Source organism: Podarcis tiliguerta, assembly GCF_965153285.1.
Source record: "Podarcis tiliguerta genome assembly, chromosome: 13".
Taxonomy (NCBI): domain Eukaryota; kingdom Metazoa; phylum Chordata; class Lepidosauria; order Squamata; family Lacertidae; genus Podarcis; species Podarcis tiliguerta.
Genome location: NC_139546.1, coordinates 36,255,670 through 36,268,324, shown reverse-complemented (window position 1 = coordinate 36,268,324; position 12,655 = coordinate 36,255,670). Strand labels below are relative to the sequence as shown.

The 12,655-nt window shown below is 47.9% G+C and overlaps 1 protein-coding gene across 1 annotated transcript; it reads right to left on the bottom strand.

Moving 5' to 3' along the window:
- Positions 1 to 11,977, bottom strand: LOC310662411 (germ cell-specific gene 1-like protein). Its single transcript, XM_083409322.1, has 6 exons — positions 11,936 to 11,977; positions 7,476 to 9,538; positions 6,817 to 6,864; positions 4,481 to 4,633; positions 2,891 to 3,002; positions 1 to 2,112 (listed from the first exon to the last, which is right to left on the bottom strand). The coding sequence occupies exons 2-6, from the start codon at positions 7,783 to 7,785 to the stop codon at positions 1,764 to 1,766; spliced, it is 972 nt and encodes a 323-aa protein (XP_083265448.1). The 5' UTR covers positions 7,786 to 9,538; positions 11,936 to 11,977; the 3' UTR covers positions 1 to 1,763.
- Between the last annotated feature and the right edge of the window lie 678 nt (positions 11,978 to 12,655).

Below are 12,655 nucleotides of genomic sequence, written 5' to 3'. Positions count from 1 at the left end.
TGAAGCAAAGCCGATGAGATAAATCAGGAGAGCTGCAGATGGGTTTTGGGGGGAAGGCATGTGAGGTGGGGACAGTGTTGAGGGGCCATGGCTGCCATCGGGGGGCCAGGGCTGTGACGCTGAAGGAGCCCAGGGCCTTGAAAAAGAGCCATAACAGTTCAGTGCCTGGTTGAAATGGGCAATGTGAAAACAGGGCAGGGCAAGACCTATTTTACTACTCAAACATATTGTACACGCCACATACATAAAGACACTTGGGCCTCACTCGCTGACATCCCCTCAGGATGTGAGGAGGCTATCAGAGTTGTTAGGGCGCTTTCACAACAGAGAAAGCTGGGGTTTAGTGTATACGTGTGCTCCACGCCTTGGTTATTGGGGAAAAGTCTGAAGTCTTTATGACACTAGCTCAAAACACCTCCCAACAGCAGTGAAAGAATAAGCCTGCTACATGCGCCGCAGAACAGGGAGCTGCAGGAGTTTCTGCTGACCCTGGGATTTGTAGATAGGAATATTTGATGGGAATGGAGGAGAGTGGGAATTTTCCCTCTCAGGAACGAAACAATAACTGAAGCAGAGTGCAAGCTGAGTAATATACTTAATAACCTTGTTTACAGACAGGCCCTATGCAGGATTAGTAAGGAACAAGTCCAATATGCACCGCAAACAACCTTGGATAAATAAATGGTTATATACAGCCCTTGGGGTCAACTGACAGTGGATACACACAATTCTACTGCAGCCGCAAGCAGAAGGCAATCCTATTGGTTTCTACTAACATAAGTGGGTGCCGCAGCACCTAAATAACAAGGCCGAAAGCTTGTCGCAGTGGCTATTTCCTAACTAGCCACAGCCCTCACAGAACATGCCAGAAAGCATAAGAGGGCCTCGAAATTCACGGAGTCACAGTGGGATTGGGCCAAGATCTCCTGCCACACTCCCCACGAGCAACTGCAATGCACAATCTGAGAGGTATCCCCCATGATCTGTGGCCATATGCCAGAGGCATGTCGGCGCCTAAAGAAGAAAACATCCGAACAGCATTTATGGAATAAAATCGGGACACTGGGATTTTGTCATTGGGCAAAGTGAGGCAGCCGCCTCAGGCAGCTGATTCTGAGAGGTAAAGAGACAGGCCTCTTCGTGATCCCTGAAGTTGCCTTCCTCAGGTGCCGTGGCAGATGCTGCCCCTCAGTTTTTAAGAATGATTCAAATGCCAGTGTATTGGCGGGGACCATCTTGTCCTTTGCCTTAGAGGGAAAAATCTCATGGCCAGCTCTTGGTGTTACCGAAGGAGCGCTCCACAAGAATGCAACAATATCATTTCACGGCTTCCATTTATTCCTATGAGGTTCCTCCACAGTGGCTTCCTAATACATTTCACCCTCTGGGTTTAAGCTGCCCACCTCCCACTCTACCGCCCCAAACTCAACACATGAGGCAGCTGCCTCCTCTTGCCTCCTGGTAGGGCTGCCAAAATAATAATAATGCTGTCTTCCCTGCCCTACCCCCCCCAAAAGTAACTGCTTGTACAGTTTGAAATGGGCCTGATCCATAGGTCTGCTCTCGCCCTTTTACCCAACCTAAAAGTCATGGCAACCTCAAAGAACCAATGTTTTCACAGGTTGTGAAATGGCCATAGGTTGCCTAAGCAGAGGGAAGGGCATATTTGTGATGGGACAAACAGTTGGGTGGATGGGTGAGCAAATGGAAGAGAAGGGATGTGATGGTGGGAGGTCTTGTTCTCCACCCAACATCCTCTCTCTCTAGCATGGCTCCCCGTCATCCTCGTCACCAGCATCTCCACTGTGACCTCCTGCGAGCCCAGCATACCCTCCCGCGTAGGCCTTGCGCCCGCTGCAGGGAGCCATTGGGCCCGGTGGGCTAGGGGAGAAGTCTAGAGAGTCACTAACGCTGAAGATATATTTATCCCAGAGGAAGCGTTCGAGGTCAGGGGCCAGAGCAGGCGAGCCGGGACCTCTGCTGCTCCCCATTGACGCCGTGTGCTTCTCAAAAATCCGCCGGCGGTACTTGAATTCCAGGATGGTCTTGGTGTAGGTATTGAGGGTCAGCACAGAGGCCGACATGCAAAGGGTGAACGAGAGCCAGGCCATGCTGTGGGAGAGAAATTGGGGAGGGGGTGCAAAGGGGTGCGTCTCAAGGTCATTCTTGCACTGCCAAATCTATCCAGTTCCCACATGATAACTGACTTCCCGAAACTCCTTTTCCATGTATACACCGGTTCTGACACAATTCTTCACCCATTCAGCCTTTCTCAACCTGTGGGTCCCCAGATGTTGTTGAACTACAACTCCCATCACCCCTAGCTAGCAAAGCCAGAGCTCAGGGATGATGGGAGTTGTAGTCCAACAACATCTGGGGACCCACAAGTTGAGACCCACTGCTTCCCGCTGCTATCCCAGATTGTTAGATATCCCGTAGACTGTCTCCGGGACAGGTGAGGCTGCTGATCCCTTGTTTTCAAGGCTGCTGATCCCTTATTTTCAAATCTGGAAGTTGACAGCTATGGTTCTCAGGTCTAATGCTTTCAGTCACAATAATTTACTGTCCACTCATCCAGTAACTTCTCCCATCTTATATTTCTTCTCTTCCACCTTTGTCCATCATTCTGTCTCTCTTTCTCCCCTCTTTCCACTTCCCTTCCCATATCCTCTCCTCCTTTCATCTTTGGACAGAGCAACAACTCTGCTCTCAAATGCAAATGCCAACACCCAAAGTGGCTGGATTCAAAAGGAAACGGGGCTCCTGCACCTTTAAGCTACAGCTGGTGAAATTCCTGATGCTATGCTTTAATTAAAGGTGTAGGAGCCCTGTCCTGGGTTGCATTTACCCTACCCACACCCCACTCCTCTCCCATGCTGGCTTTACTCACCCAAATGACCAGCCATAATACCATGTCTGAGGTCTCCAGTCTTTTGGTCCCAGGTTCACAGCCACCTGAAAGACGGTCATGTACATCATATGGGCTACCATGCCCAGGAGCCCTGTTGGGAAGGGATGGTCAGAAAGATACTCAGAATATGCCCAGCCACTGTGCGCTTACTTCCCTTGGGTACCACTTTCTGGGGTCTGAGCTGAATAGGAGCAGAGCCATGGCAGCCCAACAGAAAGCAAGTTTGACAGACTTGAGAGATTTCACTTACAAGTGTAAGGCTGTACATTTTAGAATCCTGGTGTCTGCTGCCTCGGGCAGTCACCACACTTTGCCTAATGGTAGGGCCAACCAATCCCTGAAATGCTGTTTTACTTTGCTTGGGAAATTGTGTCCTTGAGAAAACACTCAAACTTGAGATTCTATCCCTACCTGAAAGCTTAAAGTTGTACATTCTAGGGAAAGCTATACCAAGGCTTGATCCTGCTGAATACATGAACTGACAGGCATTTGTGGCCCGGTTTAGCTCATGGCTTCAGTATTTCACTGTATTGTTTGCCTCTAGCAATGGACACACACTATTGATCACATGCTGGGAAATGAGGCCAGCTACCTCGGATTACCCTTTACAAAGCTGGCAGAGTGCCTTGCTGGACACCACATATGAATAAGAAATGTTGTGGTGGCTTTAATTTATATCCCATCCTTCCTCCCAGAAGAGCCCAGGGTAGCAAACAGTCTTTCGGCCAGTGATCTCACGGTTGCCAGGAAGCATATCTTTCAGCTATCAAATGTTTGCCTATACAGGAATGTTTTAAAATTCCTCCTGAAACTCAACAATGAGGGAGACAGACACAAACTCAACAATGGTGGAGGGCACCACCACTGAGAAGGCCCTGTCATGGACAAGCATCAAGCAGGCAGTGGCCAGTGCTTGCCCCACCAAGCATGCGCAGTAACCTTTTCAAGGGGGACGACGACGACGACACATTACACACAAATGGGTATAAAGAAACTAGAACAGTTGGGGGTTGCATCGTTTTGTTTTCATTTTGGGGGCTTCAACCTTTGCCTGCCACCTGTTTCCCCACTCAAAATCACTCCCCAAATACTTTTCATTTAAAGAGAGACTTCCTTGTACACATTTAGATATAATGTGAACATGATACAGGAATGACTGGACCATGATCTCTAGTACTATATGGATGGGGTTTGGGTCAGTGGTGAAAGTCCAGACAAAATGAGAGAATCGGAGAGTCAGGGACGGAGATCTTTAAAGCATTAAAATCGGGATGTGGAAAATATGGAAATGAGGAGAGGCAGGGCGGAGATTTGAAGATATGCTTCAGAGGTCCAGACTATGGGGAGCCCCGAAAAATCAACAATTATAATTTGGTCTTTTTTATTTTAGTTTTTTATTTTAATTGGATTATGATTGGATATATTAATTTGGTGTTTTTATTGGAAAATTAATAAAAATGATTTTTTTAAAAAGAAAGTCCATACAAAATGAGTGTTAGGTCTAAGTGCTAGTGGGAACCTAGTGGGAAAAGTAGCTGACTGCTGGAGGTGCAGAGTAGATCGAGATACCTGAGAGAACGGTGATCACAGCCGCAAAAGCATTGATCTTGAGCCCATCAATGAAGTTGGCATAGTAGACGGCATCCAAACACATCAATAGGAACCCCACAGTCAACAGGATAATATAAAGGAATTCGGAGGCAACGGAGAGCCACAGCACCCCTGGAAAGTAACGTGGGTGGTGAGTGGTAGATTATAAACAAGCTATATGTCTCACAGGACGCGAGTGGCGCTGTGGGTTAAACCACAGAGCCTAGGGCTTGCCGATCAGAAGGTCAGTGGTTTGAATCCCTGCGATGGGGTGAGCTCCTGTCCCTGCTCCTGCCAACCTAGCAGTTTGAAAGTGTATCAAAGTAGATAAATAGGTACCGCTCCGGCGGGAAGGTAAATGGCGTTTCCGTGCGCTGCTCTGGTTCGCCAGAAGCAGCTTAGTCCTGCTGGCCACATGACCCGGAAGCTGTACGCCAGCTCCTCGGCCAATAAAGCGAGGTGAGCGCCGCAACCCCAGAGTCGGCCATGACTGGACTTAATGGTCAGGGGTCCCTTTACCTTTATATGTCCCACAGAGTCTGGGGAAGGGCCGTAGCTCAGTGGTAGAGCACCTGTTCCCCATGCAGAAGGTCCCTGGTTCAACCCCCAGCATCTCCAGGTAGGGCCACTGCCAGTCAAGGTAGACAAAACTGGGCTAGACGGACCAGCAGCTTAACTCAGCATAAGGGCTTTCCCGCTTTCTCCAGGCACAGGCCTGGGCATTAACGCTCCATGTCAAAGCACTCTTGTTTTCGTCCTGGAGCTTTACCTGTGAAAACCTGCTCGACGAGTTTATAACACTTGTGATGTTTATAACACTTGTGATGTTTTTAACATGTTGATAACACATGGCAAGCCTTTGGGATGGAGTTAACTCTACAATGAATCGGTTCATACGCAATAAATAACTAAGGAGGAAAAAACAGTGCTCAGCCTCATTACTTGGTTCGGCAATAATGAGTATCACAGTGACCTGTTTTGTAGGCACATTTAAACTGCGGACTTCAATTGATTTCATAGTCGTTCCTTCTCCCCGCTGAATCGTGGAAGCTGTAGTTTGGGGATAGAGGAAGATCTCTAATGGAATCCTCACCAACTAGATTCACAAGATTGTTTGGTGTGGGGGACACATGACGGTTGGTATAAAGCCAACTTTTGTAGCCAGGATGTAGAAGAGAAGAGAAACAAGAGGAACACAGAAAACTGCCTTGTGCTGAATTGATTGGCAGTAGCTATGCAGGGCTTCCCAGCCCCACCTGAGGACACCGGGGATTGAACCTGGAGCCTTCTGCTCCATGGATGCTCTACCACTGAGCTGTACTCCTTCCCTGTGAATTAAAGGGCTGTGGAACACTGCATATTAATTAGAAGTATGGTAAACAGAGAGCAGGGGTTGGGTTTCCTATTTGTCATTGAAATTAATGTAAAATACTCAATGCTGGAGTAAAACGTTCATGCACAACAAATAGGTCCAATGCAAGTATTTAGCATTAAGCTCATATTCCAAAACTGCAAACTGGTTGCCAATATTGTAAGATCTTTCAAAGATGTCATCCTTTGCTCCAGTACTGCAGGGTATGGTGAGAGTTATGCCCATGTCATTATGGTGGGCCCCTGCAGTATCTGGAGTATAGGATTGTTCGGCCTGAGTTATTAATTTCAATAACTTAATTAGCTCCCAGGCTTTAAATAACACTCCCGTGTCAAAGGTTCCATCTGTGATTTCTGAGTGTTTGTGAAACATACGTCTAGCAGGGGGCAACAGATGCAATACTACATCATAATATTTTATAGGCAATATGGCATGTACATAATTTAAAATAAATAATAGGAGGTCCAAAGGAAAACCTAATGCACAGAAGTTTAAAAAATATTGTGCTGACTTCCAATGTCCAGAATGTTTCTGCCCTATGCATTTCCACTATGGTGGTGGGTTTTATAGGGGGGGGGGGGGTTCAAATTTTATTACAAAAGCCAGTCATGTCCAGGAAGTGGGTAGCTCTTTCATGTACATAAGTTTAGCCCTCTCCTCTGAGGAAAGGTTCAGAGCTGGCAGCCATCTCTGCTTCTAGCAGAAGTGAATTCCATAGTTTAACTATGCCCTGTGTGAAGAAACACTTCAGTTAAACTATGGCATCCGCTCCCACACGAGGAGGCAGGAACGGCCACCATCTTGGATGTCTGGAGCAGACAGGACTCAGTCGGATGAGCCACCGGTATGTCTCAACATAAAACAGCATTATTAATTCTGCCATTTCCCGTTTGTGTTTGCACCCTTAGACAAGATGGCCTGTTTTGCCCTCCCCAAATCTCACCTTTCTCCGACTCGGGGGGCAGCTCAATGAAGCTCCGGCACTTCTCCTCTAAAAGAGTGGAACAATGAAAGAAGACGGCGTCAGTTTATCCAAAGGCTGGTGCTGGTCGCGACAATTATGTCATTCTTCTGTTTGTCAAGATTTCCTTCCCACTCCCCACCCAGGCTTGGAACACACTTGTCTTTTAAACTGCAGGTGGCTTCATTTGAGCAAGGATGCAGCCCCAGGACCGGGGTGGGGTGGGGGGAGGTGAGTAGAACAAACCCAACTACATATGGGGTGGATCAGGAATCCAGATCTACACCACTATTTTAAAGCACATTTCCCCTACAAAGAATCTACAGAGCTACAATGCCAAGTGTCATGAGCAAGCTACAGTTCCCAGGATTCTTCGGGGGGAAGTTGTGCGCTATAACTGCATGGTGTGCATGCGGTCTGTTCTGCATGACCACTGGCCCTAGATCACAAGAGGTGGAGACCTCATCTTATTCTGCTCCTCTGCTGCCCTTTGACAGCCACCTTCCACATCCCCACCCCCAACACTCTTCCCCTTTCCCTCTCTTGTCTATCTAACAGGAGAGGGGCTTGTGACCTAGCTGTCAAAGTAATAACAGCCGTCATGGAATCTGCTCCGTATGAGATGTAGGCTGGTTTCGTACCTCCGTGATGCTCCTCACACGAGAGCCAGAAGCCCGTGTGGAAATAGCGGAAAGCGTACTTGTCTTCGCCCGTTTCCCAGATGTACTGGACCACGTGGGGGTCCATGGTCACGTTCCCATCCACCGTCTCGTTGCTGTTGATGGGCACGCAGTTCCCCTTCTTGACGGCCGAGAGGCAGGGGGGCTTAACCACCTTGTGGGTCCCCTCGCACCAATAGCTGGTGCAGAAGGCCGAAACCGAAAAGCAGAGGGCCAAAGAGTTGAGGCCCAAGGAGAGCATGGAGCGGGACCTTCGGCTCAGTTTAATCATCGTCCCTGTTTTCCCAAGAGATGTGAGGAGCTGTCTGTTTCGCTGCCCGAAGTCACACCCAAATAATTTGAATTCGCTCACAATTCCCAGAAAACTATGTTCTACTGTTGGATAAATCTGCTGGTTCCTTGTTTCAGTGGAGCGAAGCCAATTCTGAACAAAGCTCCATTTACAGAGAATGCCTCACTTTTGATCATGATTTTCTCCTCCTTATTCATATGCCCATCCAATATGTCCACTATGAAGCAGTACACCACAAAATGGTGTAATCATAATTTGAACTCAGCCTGGGGTTCTGTTCTTATTAGGGACTAGTTACTTGTGGAGTGCTTAAGAGCCAGGCGGGTGCTGGGACCCAAGATACCTGAGGTCTCAGAAAGAAATTAGTTTGAACTAATGAACACAAAAGGAGCCTGGCAGCATGACTCCTACCTAGACCTTCCAGATTTTGATTAATGATCTGTGTATAAAGTAATTATTAGCAGGTTGCCTAGTTTATGCTGAGTACTTTAAAAAGAACTTTAAAACACACACATACTTTCCCCCACTGCTAACCTTCCCCCCTTTTATCGCTATATTAATTAATTATTAACAACACCCATTCAAAGTCTTGTTAAAAAGCTGTTGTAGGCCATTGCCCCGATTAAACAATCTTCCAAATTAAAATCTTAAATCCCTTAAGGTTTGGTTTGGTTTTTTAAAGTGATGGGTTTGAAGTCAATGCAAAAGTCTTTTAGAGTCCACAAAGAATTGCAAACCATCTCAGATTTTCCCCTCACATGTCCTTGACTAAAAAAGTCTCTTCCAAACAGACAGAGTGGAAATAGTCTAAACTTTAGTTTAATTGCTGCAGTCTAAATGCTGCACAGTAGCCTTTCTGAAATAGTTTTAAAGAGTGAAAACCTCCCCATTAGGGATGGGGTGTCAAGAAATGTGGGCGCCCGGCTTCCCCCTTTTCTAGCAGCTCAGAGGGGACTGTATAAACAACTCTACAGTTTGTCACGAGGCATGAAGTGATTTGAGGTTTGCCAGTTCTGCTTGTCTGCTAAGAGGGGAAAGATCTGTGAGCTTTCAAAGGCCTCGTCCACCCCTCAAATTCAAGCTTCTGAGAAGGGGAAAAGGAGTGGAAAACCCAGCCTGCAACCCTGACTCCCCAAAATGACTTACTACTAGCAAGTTCCGTTGTCTCGAGCACCCCTCTTTTCCCTCTAGATTGGTACCCCTCAGTGGTATTTTTGGGGGTAGCCAGATTAAGGCGCAGTCTTCACAACCCACAATGCCCGTCACTTGTGATGAAGGGGCAATGCTTAGAGTTCTAGGTTCTGCTCACTCAAAAATCCAACTAGCCCTCTGAAATGCCCCTTATTTTTCATTCAGATCACTCCTGTTAAGAGTTTCCTCCTGGCCCTCCAATTCTGTTAGAAACTATCTTCAGATACGGCCTGTCTGTCTCTGCCCCCTACACCCAGTCAGTCAGCTGTGTCCTTTTGGGGTCAGACGGCTCCAAGGGCTTTTTGTTCGTCCTCCTTTAAGAATTATATTCTAATCCACTTTCCCTCAGGCACGAAGGAATCCAATCTCTTCCCTTCTGTCCTGACTCCATCGCCGCTTTCCTTCAAAAATATCCTCCAATTCACGCTTGCAAGTTTGCAGGGTGATTATTGTTCAAATACACACTACAATTGCAAGAAGACGCAAGTTTGCCGTGCTGATTCTCTTCAGGGTCTTGAGATCTGCCTGGCCAAACAGTTGCCTGGAAAGGGATGATAAAAATCCAAAGTTTGTGCAAAGCTGAAGAATAGCAGGCTGGGAAAAGAAAAGGAAGAGAGAAAAGGTTCTTTCTGGAGGTACTTTTGTCAAAGTTGTCTGGTGAATCTCAGCCCCCGCGAAAGCAGCCGTGGGTTCAAATGGAACAGGGCCTTTCAGTCTGTTGCTTGAGGGAGTTGAAAAAGTGGGTTCTGAGGAAAGCTCAAAATGCCATCCGGCAGCAACAGAAGGAGACAGTGTCCACTTCAGTTCCAAATCACCCAAGTGGAAGAAAAGACCTGATGTTCAACATCCAAATATTTTGATCCTCTTTCTTCCCCCAGGACAGGCTGCCAAACTGATTCAAAATAACATCGTTCACGAAAAAGGTTTCGCTGGCGTAAGGTTGTTGCCCCGAGTCCTTCAGCTGACCTGGTGGCTGGAGATCAACCCCCAAACATCGGATTTGGGGCCCACACTTGCACGGCCATTGGAGAGAAGGTCTGGAGTTCTTTCCTCAGCAAAGAGACAGCACCCAGCGCATGTCCACCCCAAAGGTTTCAAAGGAGCCAAGGACCCCTCTGCAGGCGAAGGAAAGTGCCGCTCCCAAGGGCGCAGTGTGCAGCTTGTGAGAAAATGCTCCCCAGATGCTGCTCAGAGAATCAGGAGGTGCTCTCCAATCCGGCTGTGCAGAGTGGAGAGGTGGCATAAGCAGTGTGATAAATGAGCAAGCGGCGGAGAGCTCCGGCACCCTCCAGCGCGGCACCGTCCCCGGGGGATAGGAATCAGGCGGAGAAGTGCGGTGGCGGCTGATTAAAAAACCTCTTCATTAGTGCCAAGGGGGCACCAGTGCCAAGTGGTGGGGATTAGCATCTAATAAAGGGGCAGGGCAGGGGGAGGGAGGGGGAGCATCTCCGCTTTGGTCTTCCCTTTCTGCAATCGCCCGGCTGCCAGGAGGAGAGGATGAGAAATTGGATGCGGAGATGAAGGAGCAGCTGGGGTCAGAGGGGATGGAGTGGACACGGAGGCAGAGAGAGACAAAGAGGCTGGAAGGCTGACAAGGGCTTGTTGGAGGGGAGAGAGGGGAACGGACGCCAACAGGAAGGCAAATTGTATGGAGATGGAGGGGGGATAATGGGGCACGGATCGATCAACAGTGGAAGACGTGCACGTTAATGGGTGGATTGATCGATGTCACACACACACACGAGAGAGAGAGAGAGAGAGAGAGAGAGAGAGAGAGAGATCATTATTTCAGAAGTGAAATATTCCCCCACCACCACAACAAAATCTGGATCTTCAGCACTTGTATGTGTGTATTAATGTATGTAAACAAACAAAACAAATATTGTGGGCAGATGGTACCAAAGAAATGCAAAAAAAAAAGTTCATAGTTGTAGCTTTTCATTAATTTGCTTTTCACTGTCATATTTAACTCCACAGAAAATACCTATTGGCACGGAAGGATTGTGGGTGTGGAGGGGAAGGTGTGGAAGGGTAGAGAAAGACTGGCCAGTGGAGAGGCCAATACAAAGAAATGCTTTATGTTACAGGTGGGTGTAGACACCGTCTGTCTATATATGAGAGAGAAAGAGGTGTGGATTAGTGAATAGACAGGCAGGAGATATGGCGATCCTGTGGAAAGGGGGAGAGCGAAAGAGAATTTCAGTCTGCCCAGCACATTCTATTTCCCCTTTTGCACGTACAATTCCTGTTCGCCTTTGTGCCCTGCGTGGCCCCAATCTCGCACACCCATCCTGCTGTGTCACCCTGCCCCGGGTTCACAGTCTTTCTATTTGGGACCCTGTGTCTCTTGGGATTAACTCCCAGCTGGCAATAAGGAGATTTTTTGTGTGTCCCTTTCATTAAGAGCAACGCAGAGAATCAAACCACTTGCACCACAGCCGGCACGGACTTAAAACACAGCAAAGTAATTAGGACACAGAGGATCTAGCAAGATGGGCTGGGAGCCAGAACTCCAGTCTCCAGGGTTCTCAGAGAGAGGGGAGGGGTAGACCTGCTGAAAAAACAGCAGAAAACAAGCAGAAAACAGGGGTGCGTGGGCTGAGGGCTCCCAAGGTTGTGGTGGGAATAGAATCTAGTCCCAGGATTAGAAGAGGCAGCAACTGGATGACCAGACGAACACTTCTCTATCTTTAATGGTGCTGTGTGAAGAAGGACTTTCTGTGCGTATAGCAGGGCTGAGAAACATCTGCAGCGTAAAAAAAGCTGCCTGCTAAGAAGCCAGACCATCTACTGTCCAGATACTGCCTGCACTAACTGGCAGCCCCCTCCCCCCAGTGTTTCTGCCTGCAAAGCACCCACTCTGTTATGGCCGCTGGAGACTGGTCCATTAGGGTAACTGGAACACTGTTCCCCCTCCCCCAGTCAGCCACCAACTTACAACCAGTCCAGAGGGTAGCACCCTTCTCTTCCTTCTCTTCAGTGTTGCCCTGGTATGGGCCAATAGGAAAGAGGGTGGGGACAAAAATAGCTGGTTCCCCTTGTCATTGGCTCTAGCTCCCTCTACTGGTTGTCTCCTTGCCTTTCACCCTACCACTCTCATTGGTTATGACCCTCCCCTGCATGAATTCCCTTTTTTATACAGCTGCTTAAAGTTCCTTTGATCGCTTTAGCTGGAAGTACACATTCCTGGGTTGTTGTTTTGAGAGGGAGTTTAAGAGAATAAGGAGAAGCTGTTCTCAGGCACCTTATAATTATCACAGGAAAAGGCACTTCCTTACTGTTAACACCAGTGTCTAATGGCATTACTAGTTGTGATTTATGGGTCACTCTTCTTCTTCTTCTTCTTCTTCTTCTTCTTCTTCTTCTTCTTCTTCTTCTTCTTCTTCTTCTTCTTCTTCTTCTTCTTATCTGCCCTGGGCTTTTTGGGGTTGAGCAGCGAGGGAACTGTAGGCATGACCTGCAGAAGCAAACAGTTTTGGAGACACCGAATGCCCTACCAGCAGCTTCAGCCTCTCCCCTTTGGAAGGCACAAGTAGTAATCATCTACTATATGTATTTTGGTCGTCAGTTCTCTATGCATCTGGGCCCGTCTTAAGAGACCATAATCAAATCTGGCATGATGGTTCCTGAGATCAATGTCATGGACCAGGGGTCCCCA